This window comes from Hirundo rustica, chromosome 8 (assembly GCF_015227805.2).
Source record: "Hirundo rustica isolate bHirRus1 chromosome 8, bHirRus1.pri.v3, whole genome shotgun sequence".
NCBI lineage: Eukaryota > Metazoa > Chordata > Aves > Passeriformes > Hirundinidae > Hirundo > Hirundo rustica.
In genome coordinates, this window is record NC_053457.1 from 28084598 (window position 1) to 28109891 (window position 25294).

The window sequence follows — 25294 nt, forward strand, 5'->3', positions numbered from 1 at the left end:
ACCAGTGCTGCTTTGACTTTGTAGGGTTGGAAAACAGCTCCAGCCCCATCCAGTCAGCCCTGTAACTGAGCCTGGGCTCTGAAGGGCCATCAGAGGAGACAGAAGAGCTGTCTCCAGGCCATCAGACATGTCAGCAGGTTACAGGGAGGGGAGGACTGCACAGATTTCTGCCAACCCACTGCCACCCTTCAAATTTCAATGTCTCTAAGTTCAGCAGTTCCAAATATCCAATCTCTTCCCTTAGAAAGCTTGGCTAGGGTAGAGAGGGGTGGGCTTTGTGGGCCACGCTGCCAGGGCCTGAAGGCAGTATTAATGATCAGGAAATGAGGGTGACAGCACCAAGATGGCCAGCAGCTCAGCAGAGCCCTGGCAGTGCAGCCTTGCTGCAGGGCAGGCTGCTCAGCCCTCCAGTGTGGAGGGGACAGGGGCTCAGGATGTCTCCAGCTGCAGCTCTGTGAGGATCTGACACCGTCACAGCTGGGGCAGGAGCATGGGGACTGCTTCATCTCCCCTGGCTTGGGAATGGGCAAGCCCTGAATGATACACTGGGATCCAGCTTTTCCATGAAACAACTGAGCAAGCCCTCAAATATGACTTTTTTTTCTTTTTTCTTTTTTCTTTTTTTTTTTTTCCTTACTTTTTTTTTTTTATTTTTTTTTTTTAAGAACAGACTCTTCAAGGTGAAGCAAGATTTTCAAGAAAGTTAACTGAATCTGCCTGGCAGATCTTCTTTGCCCAGAGCTCTTGGTGCTGCCAGCCTGTAACACAGTTTACAGCACGAGAACGTGAGCAGCACAATATTCTAGCAAACCTGCAGCTGGTAGGAGATGCTGGAATGCACCAGGACACTGATTAAAAACGCCCTGGACAGGCTGCTGTGTGCTTCTCACCCATGTTTGAAGCATTGCTCGCATGTGGGGATAGCTCTTGACTGAAGGCTGGATGAAATGCAGCTGAGTGGTGGCTGGCAGCAAGACAGGTGAGACTTTAGTTGACTCCAATTTATCATGACAGGTACAAACTCACCAGGCTGAGGAATAGTAGAGGTCCCTTCTGAATCCACTACAGTCACTAATATAGAAACCTTAATAACTCATTGATAAACCTTCAGAGTAGAAATACACGAAACACCCCTATGTACAGTAACGCTCTTGTTTACATCAGCTGGGTTAGGACTTTGATGGAAGGATTGCCACTGGTTGTTATTGTTTTAGCTACATGATTGGGATTTGTCTGGAAAGAGCAAGTTCATTTGGGATAACATTTCGTATCAGCAGCTGGCGGCTCCAGAGCTGCGTCTGAGCCGCGGGCGCGACGCGGAGGAGGCACTTGGTGTGTGGTGGTGCTGAACACCCAACCTCCACCGACAGATGGTTGAATCCCCTGGGCCATGCGTGGGCAATTTGAGTCTTTAGTCCATCTCTGAACAAGGTGCTTCTAACTGGCTCCCTTTTTCTCCCATTCCTGCCAAGGAATAAAGGCAAATTAGTCAAAATGCAAATCAGGCAAGCCACAGTAGCCATAATGTGCACGGGATCGACGTGATCCTCTGGTCCCCAAGTGGTTTTGGCTGCAGGGTGGGTCAGGGATATCTTTAAGTTATGGACAATGCATATATTTATTCATTTAAATTGTAGGAAAGGCAAACACAGGTGAAAAGACTGGAAGAAGAGCAGGCTGACGTGCTCTGAATTGTGTTGGTTGGGGGTGTTTTCCAGACATGAGACCCCCCCCACAACCCCATCCCGCCACAGCCAGTTTGCTCCAGTGCCAGAAGGGAAAAGCAGCGGCTGTCCCAGATGGATTTTCCTGCTGCACCTTACCTTAGCTTTCTGTAGGACTGTTCCCTTCCCCGTGACCATAACAGATAAAGGCCGGTTTTTCAAAGCCGTTGCTGAATTGACCGGGGAGTTCTCTGCGCTGTTTGCTGGGCTGGCACTTTTTGCCTGAACCTACAATAAAAATCACACAGATGGTTATGACTACAGACCACTGAGAGAGATTGCTGCCTTTTCTCACCATCTCCTGGTCACAGTGTCATCCCACTCCCACGGAGGCACATTCTTTCAGTGACATGCCAAAATCAAAAAAACACCAGTTTATGGTGTGTTTGGGTTTTGAGTACTCTAGAAATGGAGATACAGAGCAGGGTGCAAGTGGTGGAGATCTCCCTTTCACGAGAAACAAGTTTCCAAGAAGGAATCTAGCTGCCTGAATCTCCTCCTGCAAAAACCATCTCTTAGCTCAGCCAAGTGCAGGAGGAGCTGAGTCCAGACCTGTACGGCTCTGGAGGGTGTTGCTGAAGGTCCCACAGAAAATACAACCACTCTCTTGAACCCCACCCATCTTTCACTTCCCCATTACTGCTGACACCTCATAAGATTATTATTACATTATGTATATTATATATAACAATTCATACATATAAGTTACACATATTATACTAATTATGCTCTTACTAATTATTAATTTTTAAGCAGGCCAAGACTGTGTGACACCTAGCTGCCAGAAAGCTGCTGTGCATGCCAGGGGTGCCCCACATACCCGTGGGGCTGTGTTCTCCAGGTGTGTGGTGTCCACTGCAGTCCCCAGTGTCACCGGGCCGGACTCTGCCTTCTTCAGGTTCTCTTTCACCTCCACCAGGCTCAGCTCCAGGTCCACCCTCTGGCTTTCCTTCCTTTTGCACTCTTCGTCTATCTCCCTCAGCCTCTGCTCCAGGCTCTTGTCTGTGAAGGGAAAGGAATCTTGGTGCCTGCTGGGAACCTGGGGAGCTCCTGAGGGGAGCAGGGATCAGGGCACGTCCTGCACATTTTCCTCGTGTTTCACCCCAAGGGGGACTGTGGCTCTTGCTCTAGTGCAATCTGGGTTACGCGGTTTGGCTCAAAGCACCGGGTTCCCCCATCCCTTCTGGTCCCAGGAGGGCCAGGTTCCTTGGCCCCTCTTTCTCCACGGCCCCACCTCGGCTCATTTCCACACATCCCACCTTGCCCTGCTCCACCTGTGCTGGCACCAAGCATTTCCTTCAGCTCCCGTCTCTCCTTGCGCAGCTGGGTGAGCTGAGCTCGGATTTCATCCTTCTCCTTCTCCAGCCGTTCCTTCTCCTCTGTGAACCGTTTCACCTCTGCCTCTGTCCTGTTCTTGCCCAGCTTGGTTTCCACTGCTGCTGCTGGGAACACAGATCACCACCAACAAGCTCAGTCAGGGGGAAAAAAAGCAGGAGGGAGAAGACCTTTCCAGAGGGTTGAAAAGGAACAAGGGAAGGTCTGAAAAGTCACCAACCACTAGAGTCAGCACACAGAAGTCAAACCACAGGGCGCCACCTCTCATGAAGCACCCTCGGGCTCACTCACCTGGCAGTGGCATCTTGGGCCGGTGTGCAGGCACCAGCTGGGGGCTGCCCGCTGGAACTGCGCCCGCTGGCACCTCGGGGGCCACCTGGGGCAAGGCAACGCTCTGCTGCTGGCTCTGGATTTTGACAGCAGGCACCCGTGGCACAGCCTCCTCGGGCTCTGGCTTCTCTGGGAGTTTCTGGAAAGGAGGAACGAAGCGGGACGATGAGGTGCAGGGAACGGGCGCAGTGATTAAGCCTGGCCTGGCGTCACAGTTTGGACAGTACCTGCTCCGAGGTCTCTGCTGCCTTAGTACAGGGCTCAGCTTCCTTAGCCATGGGGGCTGTCTCAGCTGTGCTCTCTGGGGCAGCCTTGTTGGCAGCCCTTTCCAGAGATGGTGAGCCCAGGGGTGAAGACTGGCATGACATCTTGCCAGCACAATGTAGTAAGGACTTCACCGGGGTGAGATCCAGATACACTCTGTCTTGGTCCCCCTCCACTTTGCTCTCACTCTTGGGTGCTTCTTCCTGCAAAAGAGACCATCTGCTGCAACCAGATGTACAAGAAACATCTCGCTGCACAGCAGCACTCTCTCAGGCAACCTGGAGTATTTTCCACAAATCTTAGAGGAGCTAAAATGCCAGTCTCTGAGTCATTCCACGGAGGGCTTTTTGAAGGCCCTTCCTGTTTCCCCCCAACGGGTCTCTGATGGCAGCAGCAGCTCCATGCAAGGTTATCACACTGCTGTACATCCAGCAGCACATGCCACGTTCTTTGCCTTTCCTGAGGTAACAGTCCCACTCCCAGCATGACCCATTGTTCTTGTCCTTTCACACAGGACTTGCTCTTACAGGCATAAAAACGAACTTTGAAAGGCTAGGCTCCAAAACGCCCACTATCACCGAATAATCCATGCTGTTTGCTGAGGAAAACTGTGGAATTTTATCCCAGCTACCTGAGGATCCCTACAGCCCCTTTCTGGAAACCTCTCTCCCATTCCTTAGCAGCTCCCCTCCACCACTTGGTTCTGCTCCATTGCAAAGGCCAGCATTTCCCCAGGGGCTGGGAGTCCACCACTGCTGGGAAAAGCCCCCCTTTAACTTCTGGAGACTCCCCATGGCCAGATGTTTGCCACAGACTCCCAGAGCTCGCTGCAGCAGGGCATCTGTCTTACCACAGGCAGGTCTGGCAGATCCACATCGTCGTACAGCTCGTCCTGCTGCACCCTGCCCTTGGGCAGGTTGTCGATGTAGGCATTGGGCTCAGAGTATTTCCTCTGCATTAGGCTGTGAACAGGCACCAGGACATCCCATCAGGGGGAATGGATTTGCTGCACGGCTCTGCAGCACTGCATTTTTAGACAACTGAAAACACCAGCCCTGAGGTCTGGGCAAGGCCAGGCAGCCAGGTGCAGGAGGGGAGAAGGCAGAGCCCTACAGAGCAGCGTGGCCCTGTTGCTGCTGCTGCTCGTTAAGCAGCACCCACCAGAGTGGGGCTGTATTTCCCCTGGGCTCTTTCCTTTCTCGCCCAGCCCTCAGGCACAGCAGCACAGTCCCCCTGCCCCAGTGGCACCATGGACTGCGTGGCTGAGAGCCCAGCCTGCTTTGGCAGCAGCCACTCGGGCATGTACCCCGTGGCAAGCTGCAGCTCGGGCCAGATGCACCCTGGTGGGACAGCAAGGGCTCTCCTGTCCCAAAAGAAAGTGACTGAGCTGCGGCTGGGAATTTACCACCCACTTCCACGACAGCCAACCTCCCACAAGTGGAGGCCCCCTGCTCTGGCTTGCTTCCCCTCCACCAGCCCCACGCAGCCCCCACCCATTACCAGGGACTCACAAGAAGGAATTCTTCGCGGCGCTCACGATGCACGACACCCTGTCAGCGTCCACGTAATCGTAGGTAAATTCCTCCGGGTCTGTTTTCGAGCCCGACTCCGACAAGAGCAGCCCCAGCCAGTGGCCCATCTCCTCTGAGGACTTTGCCTGCAGGGTGAGCAGACACACAGGACAGGCTGCAGCAGCGGCTCCTCTGCACTCTCAGGGCTGATGCCGGATTAGATCGGGTTGGGAAGCATGCTGGCAATCCCCTGGGCTTCCAAGGGGAAAGATGAACTGCTGGGTAATTATAATAAACCTGAGGCTGTGTGAAAAGTACAGCTCTCTGTATGGACCGATTCAAAAATTTGGCAGCTACAGCAATGCAGCTCTTTGCTCTGCTCCTTCCTAAAATTTCTAGTCAGTCTGCATTTTCCCTTCAGTGCTCTGACTCAGCTGTCTACAAGAGTAAGGGAGGTCTCTGGGGCCGGAGATGCTGGCAGGGAGCAGCTTTGGGTGAGGAAGGCGTGCGGGTTTTATTTTGCACCAGCAGAGTGCAGCAATGGGATTGCCAAAACAGAGGCAAGGAGACCCGAGCCTGCGAGGTCCCGTTGCCAGAGCACAAACCCCTTCCACGGTTCTTTGCAGAAGGGAGAGGAGAAGAGAAGAGTTTAAAGCAACAGAGTCTTTGTTGCTTTAACATGGTCAGTACCCAATCCCCAGCTATGGTGAGCAGTCTGACGTTTGCAACATGAAGAGTTAAACTCTGTGCCATGATGTCAGCTGTAGCAAATTGCCACATGCACCTCCCAGTGCAGGGGACTCCACCTGAAGCGAGGAGAAATTGGCTGATGCAGCCACTTTTTGCACTGATTTCAGGAGTCAGAGCAGTAACCACAAAGTAAAATTCAAGGCAAGTGAATATATATACACTTTCCAAAGTGGAAAGTATATTTTAAGCTTTCAGTCTGTTTTAGCAGAGACTTCAGCCCCTGGGAAGCCTGCCAGCCAGCCAGTCCATCCATGGAGTCTGACACTGAGTCTGACATCCCAACAAAATACAGACTCTTCCATTCAACAAAATGTGAATTTTCCCAGCACCTCTTCTTCCTATCTGTAATTGGGTGAAATTTCTTAGATACAGCCATACCCTGAATCAGAAACTAAAGAAAAACATCTTCCAATTTCATGGCATGCCCTCAAAGTCAGTTGTTTAGCTATAAATATTCCACCCACTGGAAAAATACAGGAAATTGCTCACATTGTCCACCTCCTACTATAATCATGCTGTCGTCAGAGAGAAGTAAGATTAGAGATAAACAGTCCTGGATGCAGGCAAAGGAAAGTAACAGATGGAGATGAATTCACTTGCACTTTCGGAGCAGATCTGCGATAGGCTTACCTGAGATGTGTGACCCACAGCTTTGGGGCTCTGTTGTCAAAAGATGAAGTTCTCTGTTCCTCCTAACCACAGCCTTAAATCCCTAAAGTGGCATTCTTCTAACATTAACCATCTGCAATGCACTCCACAGAACCTAATTATCCAAGGCTATCCTGCAGTCGGGGGAGAGAGATGGGAATCTCCAGATGAGTGCCTAAGGTGAAGGCTGAATGGTCCCTCTGGAGGTGCCAGCATCAGACACAGCCTGGATTACCAGCGAGGTGGGACACGTTCCAGGTGAACCAAAGTCCTGCTCTTCAGGTTCTGTTTTGTTGCACTGAGGTTCCCCTGGAGGAACTCATTGGCATTTACCCCTCCTAAGGCACCCAAGCTGAGGATTTTAAGCAGAGCTTTCTCAGAGATATACACCCTACCTCCAAAACAAGCCGTTCCTCCCCGTTGTGCAGGATGCGGAAGGAGTAAAGGTGATCAGGGCTCGGCTCCGGGATGATTTCACAACCTGCCAAACTCAGGGGCTGCTGAGCCAGTTTGCTTCTGTTCTTGTCCTGGTAGAAATGGAGGTGCCCATCTTTTATCTGACACCACCGCGACTTCCACTGGCTGTTCACCAGCACATTCAGGTAACCTGCGAGTAAGCACAGCTTACTTAGACACGTTTTCCACTTAATCCATTAAAATCTGTGTGCCTGGGGATGCCTAATGGGTAACTTATGAGATGACTACACAATGGAAAGCCACAGGGACCGATAAAGAGCAAAAGCACAAAGACAAGCTGTCCTATCCATCCAAAACAGGGTGAAAAGGGTAAAAATCTTGAAAATGAGACCCTTGAGAATCAGGATAGGTTTGGAGCAGCAAGTTGGCTGCAGATGGTTGGACAAAGTTGGTCCCAGGTGGTAAATACAAGCTGACCCTCACAACTCTCCCTGGGCAGCACAAATGCCCTGTGTGTGCATGTGTGGTATTACCCACCCTTCCTCATGGGTCACCCTGAGGGCCACAGGCACCACAATCTGCATGGATTTGCAGGCAGGACCACCTGGCACAGGAACGTTTGAGGAGGATGATGCCTGGGTGCTCATCCTGCCCTGCACACTGAGATCCAAATCCCTGCAGAGGGACTCATGCTGCCACTTACTTGAAGTCTCCAGGGACCTCTCTGGGCTATCCAGGGAGCTGGACTTCTTCCTCCCGAGGTTCATCAGGTTGCTCAGTTTCAGGCCAGTTGTGCCCTTCTTCTTAACTACCAGAAATGAAAAAGACACATGCATGGCTTTCCCAGCTCCCAGCCTGCTGTCCCAGCTGGGGGTCCTGCCCCCACCTCACACACTTCCCTTGCAGAGGGCAAACCTGTGACTCAGGGACAGGCTGGAAAAGTCCAAAGCCCAGGGAGTTCAGGAGCAAGATGGCACCAGTAAGATCAGTTAGGGATTTGTGGAAGATGCTAATCTGTATTGTTTTACACGTGGGTTGGCTCTGACCAAAGGCCAGTCCCTGCAGGAGCAGTGGGAGGTGCTTGCACAGCTCTTGCTGGGCAGGTACCAAACTCTCTTCACTTTCCTACACCACAAACAATTTAATTAAGAACCGTTACCCATAAACATTTACTGTATTCAAGTCTTTTCCTCTCTAAAACAGGGACACAAGGTGGGAGGGGGGGAAAGTTTGTTATGTCCAAAGAGCCTCTTCAACATTCTCTTCAACACTTTCATGTGCCTCTTCAACATTCTCCTAACTGAGCACATCAGCCAGTGTTTGAATAAGCTTATGGAATCAACAGGTAATCCTGGTAAGAATATCAAATTCCAAGGCATACACAGCTTTCATCAGGTCTGTTTGAGGAGGCAGTGGCAGGAGCTGCAGAAGCCCTGGCCCCATGCAGGGTCAAGGGCCCGTTTTCCCTGTCATTCCCAGGGCAAAGTTTTACCATCTTTTGTCTCAGCTGCCTCGGTGTGGCCGTCGGTGCTGCTCCCGCTCTCGGAGGCTGCAGAGTATCTCTCAGACACCTCCACCTGTCAACAAGCACCAGGCACAAGCTCCACAGATGCAGGTGACCCATTCTTCCAGCCAGAACATGCTGCAAGGACCCTTTTCCCCTTCTCCCATATTATGAGGTCCCACTCTACAGCAGATGCTTTCACCCAGACATCCCCAGTCAGCCCACTCACACTGTGCCTTCCCATTGTGCCTGAACGTGCCCCACCCCAGCGGGGATCACCTCTGAGGAGACACAGTGGCACCACTGGTGCCACCCTGCAGCCTCCTACCCTGCAGCCTGGCTGGTGGGGGCATTTGACAGTCCCTGTAGGGTGCCTGGGCACAGGAACCAGCCAGATGCCCAACAGGTCCATTTTGGGTGTCCATCAGAGACTTAGGAAAGCCTCTTTGTCCTCCCACTGTTTAGGAACAAGCTGCTCCCAGGGGAGTGTCACCTAAATCCGGACTAGAGGTGGCCAAGCCCTGGCACCCAAGGGTCAATGTCCCTCCCAAAGCTCTTGGTGAACACAACCATCCCACTGGATGAGATAGTAGCTGCTGCCCTGGATAGTGGGTAGCCAAATGCTGAGTTAGTCTGGGAGGAAAGATATGGCAACAAAATTAAGATGCAAAGGAAAATAAAGATGGTTCCAAGAATGCTCCTTCTCAGCGGCACAGAGGTCTGGTTTCACTCATATCAGTCCTTGCTTACCTAAAATTAAGGCACCTACACTACTATCTATTGAAGGAACAGGGCAGGAAAGCCCAAGTGTTAGTTCTGCCTGTAGAGGCAAGATGTACCTTTGGGTAACTGAGACGCTGTGAGTCTGGGATGTACTGGTTGCCTTCACTGCCTCCTTCACAGAGCAGGCCACTGGTCTCTTGGATTACCTGTGCAGAAGGGAAAGCCAAAGCCTGTGAGACAGCTGCAGTAAGAGGATCAGTTAATCTCCCCCAGCTAGGACAGGCAAAACCACATCAGCCTGGGACACCCATGGTTTACTGTCCCTGTGACCCTGGGGACTGTCCTGGTGTTGCATGAGGCATCCAGCAGAAACTGCTGGATCCAAGTCACTGGGAGAGGCTGCCAGCAAAGGCAGCCCTGGCGTCTCACAGCCCCGTGGTGTCCTGGGCTCCAGGAGGCTCCTCCTCGTGCTGCTGTCTCAGGGGAAGGGCTACACTGACCCCTGCCCTTGGCCAATTCATGCTGGGCACCCACCCCAGACATTTCACCCCCCCGCCACAGCAGCTGGGCTGGGAGGTCCCCATGTGGCCTCCAGCACACTGAAGGCAGCAGGGAGCTGCAGGAAGAATCTATCCCACGACATGAAAATGAAGTGGTATATTTGTATAAAGGCTTGCAATGAGGAAGGGAGCCAGAGCACACAAGGACAGGGCTGAGATAAGATCTGTTCTCCCAGCAACGCATGGGAGCACCAGTGGGACAAGTCCTGGAGGTGTCACTGACCCTGAGCCACTGCTCTGCCTGGTCTTTGCTCTGCAGCCCCAGCACGATGACATCAGCGTTCGTGGGGATGATCTTCAGCTTGTGCTCTTTCTTCCTCACTTGCTTTTCCTTGTGAATGACAGTGCAGCCCAGCAAATTCACGTCGAGCTGGGGGTTGTGGTCTTTGGAGCTCTTGTAGCACTGGGGAAGGAGGATGGGAACAGGTGAGAGGCAGAGGAGGAATCTTCCTGCTCACTGCCATGAGCTCAACCCCATAAGTGACTCATGCAGCCACGTGCATTAAGTGCACTGAACACAGGAAGGTCCCACAGTTCTAAAAAGTCTGCACAGAGCATGCACAGGAGATCCCTGTATGTACAGGTACACATACGTCTGACTGCATGCATATATAGTCTGAAATACCTTTTACTGACACAGGATCAATTATGTGGTTAGCCTCTGGGATAAGTGTCCCTTCTGCTCAACCACTGCAAAAATCTTCCCTAGAAAGTATCCCTAGACATTTTGGGGGATTGGGATTTTGGTCACAAATGTATCCTTGTGCCCCCTTCAGCAATCCCATGCCCATGTTCCTTTTGAAAATGGAGTAAGATCCCCAAATCTCCAGGACATGGTTTCTGAAGCATCCTTTTTAGGGGTACTTTGTTTTTTGCCAGTTCATTAACGTGGCCTGAGGTGCCACTTTCTTCCTCAGCTCATAAAAGCAGATAATTTTAGACAGAGAGTATCTGCTCACCAGCAACCTGCTGTCCTTGATAACACACAGCTGTTTTGCCCACTGTCCCAGCCACTTCTTTCTCCACAGGAAGGCGCAGATGCGGGCGTCCTTCATCAGCTCAATGGTGGCCTCTGGGGATGGCCACTGATGGGTTGCTGACTTGCCTTTGCTGCTCTCTTCCTCATCGTAAGATTCGTAGGAACTACTAACAGCTTCACCATCTTCTACAACAAAAGCACAGCTCTATCATGAAATCCATTTTTAGAACAACTCTGAGCCAAACGCTTCCCTCAGCCATGCTCACACATGCACAAGCTCCCAGTGCAGGGACGTGTCTTTTGAGGATCTCCTACAGGAGGATAATTAGTAGGAAAATTACCCTCATAGATCCTTTTTTCTTTCTAGCCCAATATGAATCTCATTGCAGTATTTTGTGCCTAATAGCCTCTGTTAGCAAACACTCAAAAGACACTTCCCAGCTGACCACAAATTTGGGAACATTCCTTTAGACATTTCCCGATGTTTGCTGCTTGCCCCCCAAAGATGCTTTTACTACTTTCCATTTCAAGCCAAACACGCACAATCTTTAAGGCAACAGCAAGCTACAATCAGCCCTTGTCCTCTAAATGACAGAAGCAAAAATGGTATTTGCAAGGCCATGCAGCAAGCAATGATCTATTGTATTTGAGATGTCATTCACTTCCCCTCTCTGGTCTAACAGGTCCCTCTCTCTCTACTCAGCATCTAAGGGACAGCAAGGGGCTTTGAAGTAAACACTGTCGCAGCACTAAAAAATTAGTCATAAGCAGAAAATGAGAGGGGCAGTAACAACATTTTACGTCCATTCTTAAATGGATTGCTATGTTACTAGGATGAGCTGGAATTTTCAATATTCAGCTCTAAGGCATTGCAGATTATTGGAGTTTTCAGCTGGTCACTGGTACCAGGCTCGTCAAAAACACTGAAAATGTTCTCCCTGTCTGCAGGGGGATTTGCAATGCTCTCCTGGCATTCAGAGCTCTAAGTCACAAGATAAGCTCACAGAGCAAGACCATAAGATTGGGGCAACATTTGTGCAGGGTTTGGCATCCTTGTCCTACCAAACAGCATGGAGGAATATTGTTAAATTTATTTCACTGAAATTTAATTTAATTTGGATTCTCACCAAATCTTACTATCTATATAAAAATAACATTATAAGACTGGTGCAAATTAGAAGAAGAAAAGCAGTCAGAAAAGAGAAAGAAAAAGGCATTAGGAGCTTCACTGAAGAGCGTTTCGGTTGGGCTATTTGTTCTTTAAATAAAAGGAACTGAGATGCAGTAATACAGCTACATTCCCACCCCCAGTGAAACTTCACTCTACAACCTCCCTCAAGTGATCAAAACAGTACCGATTAAACTAACTTTTTAAAAAACAAATACTTCCTTTCAAAGGAGCATTCTGAACGGAGGACACTACTGCCTCACCACCTCCATGCCCCCAGCATATCAAACTGTCCATCTTTTATGGGAAAACTTTAATCCCCTCAGTGCATTCTCACCATGCAGACCTTGTCCACAGGCACCCTGTGCAGAAATTCAGATGGAGTAAAAGTGTAGGCGTTTCTCAACCCTAAAAACACCAAGAAGCTGAACCTCTGCACTGCTACAGGACCTTTCCATATGCAGCAGCAGCAAGGATGCTTAATGGAACCTCATCTTCCAAAACTCCCTCCTTATCCACGTGGGGGTATCACTAACCAACCCTCTGGCCTCTTTTGGAAGTCACTGGTGCCCCCACCTAAGCAGTGGGTCTCAGGTTGCCACCTTACTCCTGAGGAGCCCTGGAAGCTCTTCTCTGCATCAACCACACGTGTGGTTCCTCATGAGATGAGCTCTTCCCTACTGAAGAGCTGCAGCAACTGCTGGCCTGGTGACACTGCTACAGCCTGATGAAGGAAAGGCATTTACCAGGCTGTGCAGCTGGCAAACCGGGACAAGCCTTGCCTGGTGGCCTGTGACAACCACCCTGTGGTCACTACTAAGGCTCACTCAGTCCCAAATTGTATAGCTCAGGCACAATCTTGGATGTCTTTATCCAAATCCACCTCTGCTTTTCTGTGGGTCTTCCCGTGAGCTAAATCACTGCCGTGATGCAGGAAGCTCACACCATCTTATGCTCCCACTCTGCCTCGGTGGAGCATCTTCAATCATTCACCAAACAGCTACTCGTCAATACAGCCAGCGTTGCCACACGTCAGCTCCACACCAGTGACAGAACCAGGGGAACAAAAGCTAGGGAAGTTCTCTTCATTATTGACCTGAGCACAGGGAAAGCCACAAAAAATAATGCTTTGTGCAAAACAGACAGGGAGAGGCGGTTACCCTCCATGCACGTAACAGGCAAATCCAGGGGGAGGTACCTGACAACCTTTGCTAAAACTGAGGTTTTGGGGAGGGTGTTTTGGGGAGTTTTTTTGTTGCTGTTGTTTAAAAAAGGCACTTCAGGTTTGGAAAGCATGCCATACCCATAGTTATTGTGGCATAAATAACGCCCTCAGAAACCTGCAACCCTGGCCTGGGTCCAGCCGCAGCAAGCCTACCAAAAAGACCTGCACAGTCAAAAAGAAAGAGAAAGGGAGACAAAGAGAGAGAGCCACAGATAAGCAAACTCAGAGAACAAGGGCGTCAACCCCCTTGGCCAGCGAGGCTGTCCCATGCCTGCACGCTGTACTTGGCTGGGATTTCAACCTGGGACGGCATTTTCAACCCATCCCCTCAAACAAGGCAATTCCCCTTAAAACAGAATCGTCGTCATCGTAATTAAAAGCAGCCAGGGCCGATGAGCTGTTTCAGCCAGAATAATTATTGCTCAGTTGGCAGCCACGTCCCCCTCTCCGTTTCCACTCCGCTCCTTATCGCACCCTCCAATTATGCAAAGGCTGCTGATAAGGGTTTAACACGTTTCAGCCCAAGAGGGAAGGGAAGCAGCAGCCCCAGCTGGAGCTGGAAAATGAAAGGCAGAGAGTCCCCAATGGAGGGGTGGGGATGCTGCTGATAAAAGATGGGCTCCGAGACCCAGCGGACTCTCCCGCTTGCTTCGTTTTAATTAATTCACCCACGGTTTGCTACAGTGCCTCGCAGTCCCACCTCCGATGGTGCACGAAACCTCTATCTCCTCAGCCCATCTGGAGGCTTGCTTTGATGTCCTTTCTTGGCAGCGCACCCACTCATTTTAGTGGTGTTGCTATTTTTGTCTGATTTCACTCCACCCATTTGTTTGGGGACACACGGGTGTCCTCCAAGGCTCAGGCTGTAACACTGTCAGGAACAGTATCGCAGAGGGACTTTTCACAGGAGCTTACAGTGACAGGACTAGGGGAAATGGAGTCAAACTGAGAGAGTGTAGGTTTAGTTTAGGTTTTAGGAAAAAATTCTTTACTGCAAACATGATGAGGAACTGGCACAGGTTGCTCAGAGAGGCTGTGGATGCCCCAGGAAGTGTTCAAGGCAAGGCTGGCTGGAGCTCTGAGCGACCTGGTCTAGTGAAAGGTGTTCCTGTACATGGCAGGAGGGTTGGAACAAGATGATTTTTAAAGTCCCTTCCAATCCAGGCTATTCTGTGATTCTATGAAAGACCACCAGCAGCTTCCTGGACTGCCAACCCCTCCCTATCCAGTTTGTGGGGAAAGGCACAGAGGGTTTGGGGGGTTACTGGGGCCAGGCTTCAGCATCTTTGGCCAGGGCAAAGCCATGCATGTCCAGACTGCCCTCTAGAACAGCAGTCACACCAAGGCCCCAGATCATCTGCTAGCAGCGAGCATCACTGTGCAGGTACAAAGTACTACTGACATCTGAAAGGGCACAGGGTGGGGCAGGGGGAAGGGATGGGGAACTTGTGCTGGTTGAAACAAAGGGCAGGACAGGGACCTGCAGGTTTGCCCACATGCTCTTGAGGTAAACCAGGGCAGCAGCATCACTGCCCATCTCCCCTCTGCACAGCACAGCACACCCCACCTTCTCCTGAGCCCTCACAGCCCCTCCTGCCACATACCTGCTGCTCCACATCTCCCCCTGCTCTTCCTTCTGGCTCTCCCCGCAGGGCACCACCACCAACATGAGGTTGCCAGAGAGCACAGGGATTCGCATGATGCCTCCTTCCTCCTCACACAAAACACAGTTTGTAGCACACCAGGAGGTTTGTGAAGAAGGGATATGGTGGGGCCTGCAGAGGGGACTGGTGGCTGAACCATCACAGGATGCAAAGGCACCACACACCTCAGTGGTGAGGAATCACCATGGAATCCTCTGTCCCATCTCTGCTGGCTTCACAGGCTCCTATCTCCACTTTGTGACAGTGCCCAGTAAAACACGGAGCCTGCTGATCACAGCAGCCACAGACAGCCACCCAGAGCTGCCCCACTTGGACAGGGCTCCCATCCCTTGTGCTCTTCTCTTTTTGCGGAGCTCTGATCTCTCATTTCCTTAGGCATCTGAGCGACCTAGATTGTGGTGGGTGGTGGGTGTATTTGCAGCAGGTTACCAAGTAAAAGCAGAGGTGGGAGCTGGGTGTGCACTTATCATTCCTGCCAGCCAAGCCTCTGAACAGAGGGCGAGTTCATGGAGCTCCTGGATAACACAAGCTGGGTGATCCCAGCACATGGATCTATGGCTGTATTCCAGCTAATCTGGCACGTGCCTTTTTGTGCCATGGCTCTTAACAATTTATCCACTTCCCCAATGTGCAGCAAGGGGGAAAAGAAATCTCCTTTATCTTACATTGCAGGCATGGGGATGAGGCTGCAGCACCCCGGGCTGCCCCAGCTGCAGCAGGGCTTCACAGGGCATCACAGCCCTCACCTCAGCCAAATGACCCAGAGCATTCCAGCAAAACAGGGCAGAGCCAGAGGGGCCTCTCCTCTGCACTGAACAGCACGTTTCACCCTGGCCACGAGGAGCCTGAACCTTTTCCCACTGAGCTGGACACCATCTTCCTGTTCACTGACACGGAGCTTCAAAGCCCAGTAGTTCACAGTGGGGCTGGAGAGGACCCAGCTTCTTCCTGATGAAGCTCAGATTCAACAGCCAAGGGTTTAGATCCAAATCTTTCACCCTTAACTCTCACTTCTTTGCTTGCCTCGACTCTTGCCACTCAGCTCTGCCATGCCACACACTCTGCTACAGCCAGGGCTGATGAGCAGAGATCTGCTTCTGCAGTGGGGTGATAAAATCTATCTCATGCGGGCTTAAAGGGGTTATAAAGTGATGACAAGATCAGCTCTGCTATCAGATCAGAGGAAGGCAAGCTCTCAGTGACGGGTGTTCAACAGAAGGATGCAGGAATGCATCGTAAAAAGATGAGAACGTGGGAGCTCAGCATGCAGCAGCCTCCTCCCAGAGGGTGGGGAGCCCACAGGGGACAGGCGTGGGTGGCACTGCTCCAGGACACTGCTGGGGTGCTGTCCCAGGGAGGCAGTGAGCGTGTGCAAGGGAACCCACACGCCTTCCCCTCACACGGAGAGTGGCTTTCTAATCAACCTTACAGATGGTTAAACTGCCACAAGAGACAGAGCTGGATAAAGAGCCAATTATAAAAATGGTTATCACTCCTAACAGCCAGCAGAGCCACGGATTTTGAGCCCCAAGGGGACAATTAGAGTGCTAGGACAAGAATGCAAGCCACCACAGCTTCACCACTCAGTCCTGAATAGAAACTTGTGTTTGACTGCAGTCTATCTGCCAGAAAACCATCAAGACAAAGAGAACCCACAATGGTTTCTGACATTTTACACTGATGCCATATTGACCCAGGCATATCACTAACTTTACAGGAAAGTTAAAAACCGGAATAGTTCAGTAGTCCCTGTTTTTTAGCTAGCATTAAGTCTGTAATATCAAGTGTGATGAGCAGCAGAAAACAAATTTGTCCCAAAAGCTGTACAAAATATCTGTGCTTTCATTTACTGAGTCTCATAAAGCTCAAGTCCTCCATCTCCCACATGAACCCCCTCCCACAGGAACCCCCTTAGCTGGGATATACCATTTACAGAGACATCATAGGGCTCAGCCTCTTCGTAATATCCCTCTGGGGATTCAATCTTGGGGACTGGAGGTTGTTTTGTTTCCAGAATCTGCAGAATAAACACATAAAAGAAACATGATTTAAGGTAAAAACACATCCTTCAAAACAACAGGCCATCCTTTTCCCTTTTTTTTTTAGCACTCAAGCGCAACCCAGTGGATGAAATCTTTTAGATGTGGTACAGTTAGCCCATATATAAATTGAAATTACTGTATAATTGCATCATTAATGTTACTTTCTTTCATGTTGCTGAAACCCCTGGGAAGATCAACTCATAGCAGCAACGTAACCCATCAGCCTCACCCTGAACTGAGATTTCTGCCTGCTGCACTGACCCCCCCTAAGATGCCCATCATAGCTGGGGTTGGTTCTCTGTGCTATGGATTATTTTATCAGGGAAACAGAGGGGAGGACAACTGGTGCAACCCTGGCTTTACACTGAAAACATAACCTGAGCAGTCTCTGGCTGTGTCTCCAAGTCCCTGACTGATAGAAACTAACAACTAGAAATCTCTGCTTTAGGAACTATATTGGGAATCTTTATTGTGCTCTTAACAAAAAATGAAGGAAATGGATAAACAACACCAATGGAAAATACGCCTTTGAAAAGAGTCCAAGTGCTGGAAAATCCCTGTGGTGCCTGCCAAACCCCTCCCTAAACACAAGCAAGGGCTGGCAGGAAAAACATGCCTTGATCCTTTAGAAATATCAATACGTGAGGGGAAAAAAATTAAAAGTGACGTTAAGAAACAAACTTTTTACTTTTCAGGTGATTCACACAGATGTTGGACATGAGACAGCAGAGCAGCAGCATGAACAGATCAGTAGGATGAGCACAGAGCTTACGTTCTTCCCCAATACCTGGCATCCCATCTCCCACCCTGACCTGACAGAAGCATTTCCCTGTTCCCCAGTGAGGTGTCCCAGCTCCTCACCGGGGTCAAACCACTCCCAGCCATCGAACACCAGGATGTTCTGTCTTGCAAGGCTTCAGCTGACCCCACTGAGGCCGTGCTAACGCTGACAGGATGCCCAGGGTTAAAGCCCCACTCGCCCCAGCAGGAGGGACACAAAAGCAGGTCCCTGTGCAGAGACAGCAACGGTGAAGGTCACAAATCCTGCATTGTGCCAGCTCACGACTGCTCCCCGGGGCAGAGGGGCCGGCTGTGGATCAGCACTGCAGAGCAGCCCAAGGCAAGATGAGCCCATCTGCAGGTCATGCCAGCGCCACCAAACGCAGGGGCAAAGCTGTCCATCTCCATCCCGCCCCCGATGCGTCCACCAGCAGCTACCAGGGCCCAGAAGCAGAAAGGAAGCTTTGAAGGAAAAGGTTTTCTGGCCAACAGCTGCCCACAAAGGGAAGCTGTTGGGCCTGTGGGAGCGAGGAACCCCGACCACACCAAAGTCTGTTCCCACTTGGGCGAGCTGCCCGTGGCTCTGCCAACCTCCCAAACCTCTCCAGTGCTAAAACTCCTCACGTGGGTCTGCCAGATGCTGTGAGCAGACTGAACTTTCCTTCCAGAGGCACGTAGGACACTGCTGGAATACACTTCTCCTCCAAACACTTAAAAGGCTTAGGAACTTCTTGTCTTAATGTGTTACATTAAAGAAACTAAACCAAACCCAGTCACTCCAGGGCTTTTACTTAATCCCTTCCCTGGCTAGGAAATGTGTCTGTAATTGCCATCTGTGGTGGCCTCCTGCGTGTAGCCAGCTCACTTATGCGCTGTGACCATAAACAAATCGCCTACACAAAGAAACGCTGTGGGGATTTCTGACACCATCCCATAACTGTCAGGGAAGGGGCTGCTCTGTTTTGTTTCCTACAATGGAAGCCAACAGGGTGCACCTTGGCTGCCCCAGAAGGTATTTGTTTTGTCTCCTCTTTCCCTAGGGCCGTGGAGTGGTTTACTCTCTAACTTGTCAAAGGCTATATATTGTGTTATTTAACCACACCGGCCCTCACAGAACATTTGCCTGTCACATTATGGCACAACGAGCATGCAAATATAACCAACTTGGGCATCCATAACACAGGACTTTCCCAGTGGATGGCTGTGGGAAGAGGCAGAGCTGCCAGGGTGCTGCAGAGGACAGGTCACCAATGTCCGAGCCGTGGCCTGCAGAACTCACTGGTTAAAGACTGTTTGGGGACAAATCCAAAGGAACCAGTGGGATCCAGGTGAGCCACTCCTGTTGGGTTGCCCAGTGACTGCTGGGTGCCAGGGACAATCTGCTGTGCAGAGCTTTATCACCATATTTCTCCTGTGCCTCAAAGGCAAGTGTAGAGCAACCAGGAGCACCACAGGATGGCTGAGTGTCACCAAAAGCACAGAAAAGTCTGCAGAGCTAAAACAGATCTAATCTGAATTCCCCTCCTAACCTCCCAGTTTCTGTGCAAGGAGTTGTGCTCCACCCTCTACTGCCCAGGTGTCTGTGGCTCCTGCCTGCACTGGGAGCTGCAATGCGGACAGAGAAGATCCCTTGCCCTCCAACAGCAATTTCAACTCATTAAAGCTCTCCCCAGCCCCACTCCTTGAAGGACACTCAGATATCTTGGCGGCCAAAGCTCACTGACACTCAGATGCTCACCGTGAGGAGGAACTTGACTGTGGCACGCGAGGGAGGATCACCCCAGTGGTTAGCAGCTGGGAGAAGGTAATTCCCAGCACAGGTCTGGGAGAAGACAGGTGTCCTCAGCTAAAATCTAAGACTATTTTTTTCTAATTGCCTCTTTAACTTCCTGATTGCCCAGTCAGAAAGCTGGGCTGCACCAAGCTCAAGAGAAACGCCCTGGGGACACCTGGCTGGTGGTGCCTTCATTCCACCTCCTGCCCACCATGAAATTCAGAGCTGAACAGAGATTCCTGCTCTGGGCACTGCTCCCAGGAACTCCAGCTCCAGCCATCTGCGTGGGCAGAGCCCTCTGGGGCTGGAGCAGCTCCCTGCAGGCAATCACTCAGCATCCAAGGGTTTGTCAGCTGCATCCCATCCTACCCCTTGTTTTCCCAGCTCCTCCAGCTAGCTCCAGCTGAGCCACACAGATCCATGGGCAAAAGTCCTGGGGCCTCACCCTGCATCCTCCTTCCTCGGAAAAGAACAGATCCTCCTTCATGGTTGATGGATGCACCACCCCATCCTCCTCCATGCCTCCTCCTCCCCCCACGCATGCTCCCTGCCCTCCTTTCCTTTCACATCCTGAAATCCCAGCTAACAGCAATTCCCACATTGCATCAACTCCTGAACAGCAACATTCAGAGGCTCCAGGATGACCTGTGTCTAGGACAGCTGGGCTGGCAGAGACAACATCCCACTGAGAGCTTGATGGTGTTTAACTTAGAGCAGCCCTACAGAAAAATCCACAGAGCCAGCAACTCCTCCTCACAGACCTGTGGGCTGCACAACCAGAACTACACCAGCACCCAGTGCACAGACAACACCAGCTGTGAGCAAACCTCTGGAAAAGGCCAAGCTGAGAAAGCTCTGGCAGCAGGGGAGGTCCTGGTACTGCCCAGGGACCTCCCCACCACCCTGCAGCTGAAGGATTCCTGGCTTTTCCAAGATCATGTCAGCAGCCCAAGCACAGCTGATTTACAACTCAGGAGGGATTTCCAAAGCAACAGCTGAGAATCATCACCACCTCTGCATCTTTGAAAAGCTCACTTCTCCTTCCTTGAGCCTGGAGTGGCATGCAGTGGGTGTGGGTGTCCCTGGCAGGGAGCACAGCCCAGTTTGCACACTCAAGGGGAGAAGTGAGTGAGTTCCCAAAGCTGGTGCTCCACCAGTGCACCAGCTTTGGGAACCACAGGGGCTCCTGGGTGTCCAGCCACCCTGGGCCACCATCCAGCTGCACCAGCCGCGTACTGACATATGTCTTTGTAAACATGAAACATACAGCTGGAAATCCCTAGTTCAATGTTTTTGTTCTTATTTTTAAAATAAAGCTCCCCAGGACTCTGTGCCTTACTAACAGACACAGGCACAGCTCTTTCCGACCAGCCATGCTGCACAGGACGTGACAAAAGTGAAGCCTCAAGGGGTTCAGAGCCCCAGGCTGAGGCAGTGAAGAGCAAAGGGTGTGAAAAACTTACCTTTGGAGGGGGGAGGTCTGGCAGGCCCTTCTGAGGAGGTGACAAATGCAGCCCTGAGTCTCCATTGGGCAGGGAGTTCTTCCTATCCAGCACTGCAAGGCAGAAACAATTACACAGATGACATGTGGCATCTCCCAGCAGAGCTCTTGCTACCCTGGGCTGTGCTGGAGCAGCAAGATGCTATTTCAGTGGGGAGCAGGGTGACAATTACAGGCAGGGCTGCAGGGCCACCATGTCATTTCAGGCCATAGCCAGGAATGTGGCAATGGGAGACCCAGCTAAAGAGCTGACCTCTGGTTTTAGGGCATGTCTTTCCTTCTGGAGGGAAAACTGTGAAGGCCAGATCCACTGCTGAGACTTTAAAGGGTCTTTAAAGGGCAGACACTACACAGTGTCTGGAAACCCATGGCACTTTAGTCCTTGCTAGCTGTGATCCCCGCTGCTCTGAGCAGACAGGTCAGTGGTTGTCTGTTCCTCTGCTACCTACCCCAAAAAACAGATCCAGCAGCACCCTGCTCCCAGGGCAAGCTGCACAGTGGCTGAGTGCACGGTGGCTCATCAAAGCCAGCCATGATCAGCAGTGTAATCACTGCTCAAGGGAGGGCTGCACCCACAGCAGCCCAGGCCAAACACAGATACACATGGCAGCAGAACTCCTCCAGGTGATCTGTGTCTGCCTCTGCAAAGCCTCCAAGGCTCTCCAAGCAGCTGAAAGCAGAGTGATTTGGTATCTGGAGGGTACATTGAAGGCTCAGAAAACTTGTGTTCAGTCCCCTTCTTCTCCTGCCACAGAACTCCTGGGTGGCCTCAATGAGTGCCCAAATCCCAGGACCTCTGAGATAGTGCAGTGATGGATATACACCCCTTCCTTCTCCAGCTCCACACGCCAGCATCACAAATCACAGTTTCCTTACTGGGGTGGGAGGGAAGGAACACTTTTCCCTAGACAAGCATTAACATTTTGCAGGTGTCCTCTGATAAAGACGCCTCTCTAAAACCTGCAGTTTGAAGAGGACTTAAAAGAAGGAAGGAAAAAGAAAAACCACCCAAAATCCTGCTGAAATTCACATCTGTACTATTACTTGTCTGTGCTCTCTGTCCCTTGTAGAAGTGAATTCACCTGGCATTTGGGCTAAGAGGAGCACAGTGGCTACACCAGGAGCCCTTCACATCAATCCCACCTCCCAGACTCCTGCCCCTTTGTGCTGACTTCCAGAAGGAGATGGCATTTGGCTCACTGAAGAGCCCTGTGGGTTCACAGGGTAGAGACCTGCTGCATCTCTCATCAATGAGATCCAGTGAATGATGGTGCCTTCATCACCCAGCGCAGGAAATTCAACTGCGGGGCCCCAGGAAGGCATCTCAAAAGCAGTGTCTGTTCCACTTAAATCCTTACCACTGAAACTGCAAGTAGATACAAGAAGCAGGGAAATACATTTCTGTGCAGGAATTGTATATTTTAACGTTTGGAGGGGTGACTTTTGGAGCTGATGGACTTTGGAAAACATTTCACCCTGTGCTGCTGGAGCACGCTCGAGCACAGCTGTTGTGGGGAAGCAGCTCTGCAGAGCAGGAGAGGTCCTGCTGGCTCAGCCACAAAGGTGTGGTCCCCAATACCCTTACAGGCATGGAATTGCAGCAGATAAAGGGACAGAGGGAGTTGCACACTCACTGGAAGATCGGTATCACACCCATGGGCACCCTCCATCTGCTGAACCTGAACCTGCAGGCACCTCTCCATCCAGTTAGAGAGGCAGGATCAGGGCTCTACACCCAGCTGCAGCTCTGGCTAAGATCACACATCTCACTGACTTCAGCGTTTCCAAATAACTCAGAAGTTTTACTTGGAATAGGGAAGTTGTTGAAAACAGAAAGAGAGAAGTGCCAGGTCCTGCAGGGAGTGACTGAGTGGGCAGGGTCCCGGCCTTGATAGGGAAAAGTCTGAAATAAAAGAACCACCTCTAAAAATAAGTTGTCTGAAATTTTCCCTGTGTGTGAGCACGGTGGATGCTTTGCTTTATCCACCCAAATGAGAACTTATATAAAGAGATGTTTCTGTTGCTGCTCAGCTGCTGGGAGCTGCTGGGAGGCTGTGTGATCCTATAATAGAGCATTACAGCATCACCCAGAGGGCTGGGTCACACTGGGGCTGCACGTGTCATCTGGGAGGACATCCTGTCTTCAGAGGCATTTGAAGTTAGCTCAAGTTTGGCTGCAGGTAGTTTAAAGAACAAATCAAACCAAATAAACAAACAAAACCCAAAAACAACAAAATCCCCGCCACAAAGAAGTAAAACAAAAACAAACAACGGTGCAAGTGGAGCAATCTCAACTACTGCAGGACCAGCACATAAGCAGCAGGCTGCACTGACAAGTCCTTGTCTCATCCCTTTGCACTGGAAACTCCGGGGTAGGATCAGCCCCTGACTAGGTGTACATTTAAAAAGTGTGTGTCACTAATACTCTCACTCCGTGCAATTATCAGCAACCCCTTTCACGGTGAACTTCAAAGAGGAACATTTATAGACAATTATGTTCTTTGCCGTGTAACAAATTCAAAACCTGGGAAAGCTAAATTGGAAAGGAGTATTTTATTTAGGTTTGATTTCTTGGCTTTTACTCTGCAGAACTCTCACATCCCTGGGAAATGAAGGTGCTCTGCCCATGCAGATGGTGAGCCTCAAAAGGCTGTGACAACACAGACCCTCTGGGCCACAGCAGAGCAACACAACAAACAAGAAAAACACTTTCAAGGTCTCAAAGATGCAAAAAGTGATTTGTTTTGTGGCCAAAGAAAGCATGAAGGCTTCCTTAAATAATTCAGGCACTGGAGCTTCAAGCCTTAGAAGGCAACATTTTTATCCCAAAATAAAGACCTCCAAAGTGCTACTTCCAGGAATAACCTCACAGTGTTGGCAAGGACCACAATTTCCAAGGGAATGTTATGAAAATGGCCCTTCTGCACCAGCAGCTGCTTCAGCCCTGAGAGCTGCCAGAGCAAGACTCTAACCTTGTGTGCCTTCATCATCCCATGAGACACGATGAAACCATTAATCTTCAGCTCCCTACCTTTGTCTTGTTTCTCTTGGTCACCCTGCTGTTTATGGACTGTCACTTTGTTCATATAAATATACTCCTCATCACCACCTGCAAACAAAGGGAAAAGTGAACTCTTTACCCACACGCTGCTTGCACACTGCTAAGTTTTTCCACAAAGGCAGATGTAAAAAGTGTCTCTGCTGAGCACATTTGGAGAGAGCCCGTTGGTTGAAGCAACGTGCAGGAAAAAAAACCCAAGCAATAATAAAAAGCAGAAAAATTAAGTGCTTTATGGTCAGGAAATTCCATAAGTTAAAATTTCTACTTAAACATTAACTTGGCCAAACGGTACATCCTGTGTATCTTACAAAGTGGATTAAATAAACTTAAGGTTTAATAAGGAAAACAGAAAGGATCAGGAATCTTGGGAATCCTTTGCTTGTAAAGCTGGACACATAACTATAGTAATTTTACATAAACAATTAGAGGTCACTGCAAAAATAAACTCAGTTTCATTTTCTCCTTCTAATTTTCGTGTCTCCTCTTCCCACCAGCCGCCAGGAAAATGTTGCTTCAAGACCCTGTAGCAATTCCCATGACAGCCCACCCCCCATCCTTGGTTTTCCTCATCAGTACCACTGGACTTGGTGTAGACTTTCAGCAGGTCAGAGAGGAAGCTCTTCTTCACCACAGCAGTGCTGCTCAAATTCTCCTTGTCCAGTATCCTCAGAAAATCTTCGAGTTCTGTGAGCAGCTGCTCGAGAGCTACAACAGAAACAGAGACAACTGTTGGCAAAGCAGCTGGGTGGTGTGTCAAAAGAGGACATCTGTTAATTCCATGCTTTCCAAAATCCTTCGCTTTTTCTGCCCAGGAATAGCTCATATTTAATTTTCTACCTGCCTCTAGCTTTGGAAAGAAAGCGGGTCTCAAACCAGAAAACCTCCAACTTCCCTTAGTCTGTTCACACATCAGTGAAATGTCATGTAAATACCTATTAGGGGTCAGGACTTCCATTAGGACTTCCTGCTCAAGCAAAGACAAGAGAAGAGATTTGGAGCGTTAGGGCTGAGATTACACAAAGGCAGCGTACATACATGCACCTTGAGTCCTGGCAAATATAATTCGAACCTTGTTTGGCTTGGGACCTACCAAAAACCCTGGGTTTTGCTTCCTCTTTCTAAGCCTCCTCCGTATTTGGGAGAGATGGGACCCTGGCAATCCAATCTAGTAGGAGGTGTCCTTGCCCATGGTAAGGAAGTTGGAACTAGATGATCTCTAAGGTCTCCTCCAGCACAAACCACGCAACAAATTTATGTTTCATTCTACTATTATTTCTCTGTCTGTATTAATCTGAAAGTATTTATGTGTGTATTCCAAAAAGAAAAGGAAAAAA

At 50.3% G+C, this 25294-nt stretch overlaps 1 protein-coding gene across 4 annotated transcripts in view; it reads right to left on the reverse strand.

Annotated features, from left to right (window-relative positions):
• Positions 1-652: 652 nt before the first annotated feature.
• AFAP1L2 (actin filament associated protein 1 like 2) overlaps positions 653-25294 on the reverse strand; it is a 65004-nt gene continuing 40362 nt past the window's right edge. The window contains exons 2-19 of one of the 4 annotated variants that reach the window (XM_040071221.2): positions 24537-24665; positions 23931-24008; positions 20862-20953; positions 16729-16819; positions 10726-10928; positions 9990-10169; positions 9323-9412; positions 8472-8556; positions 7683-7787; positions 6958-7169; positions 5165-5310; positions 4504-4615; positions 3617-3856; positions 3351-3528; positions 2984-3166; positions 2545-2726; positions 1824-1952; positions 653-1464 (exon numbers count right to left, since the gene is read on the reverse strand). In XM_040071221.2, the coding sequence (XP_039927155.1) occupies positions 1438-1464; positions 1824-1952; positions 2545-2726; positions 2984-3166; positions 3351-3528; positions 3617-3856; positions 4504-4615; positions 5165-5310; positions 6958-7169; positions 7683-7787; positions 8472-8556; positions 9323-9412; positions 9990-10169; positions 10726-10928; positions 16729-16819; positions 20862-20953; positions 23931-24008; positions 24537-24665 (2462 nt within the window). In that variant the 3' untranslated portion in view covers positions 653-1437. Of the gene's footprint in view, positions 1465-1823; positions 1953-2544; positions 2727-2983; positions 3167-3350; positions 3529-3616; positions 3857-4503; positions 4616-5164; positions 5311-6957; positions 7170-7682; positions 7788-8471; positions 8557-9322; positions 9413-9989; positions 10170-10725; positions 10932-16728; positions 16820-20861; positions 20954-23930; positions 24009-24536; positions 24666-25294 lie in introns of all 4 variants that reach the window. The other 3 variants (XM_040071222.2, XM_040071223.2, XM_040071220.2) reach the window with 3 other exon arrangements.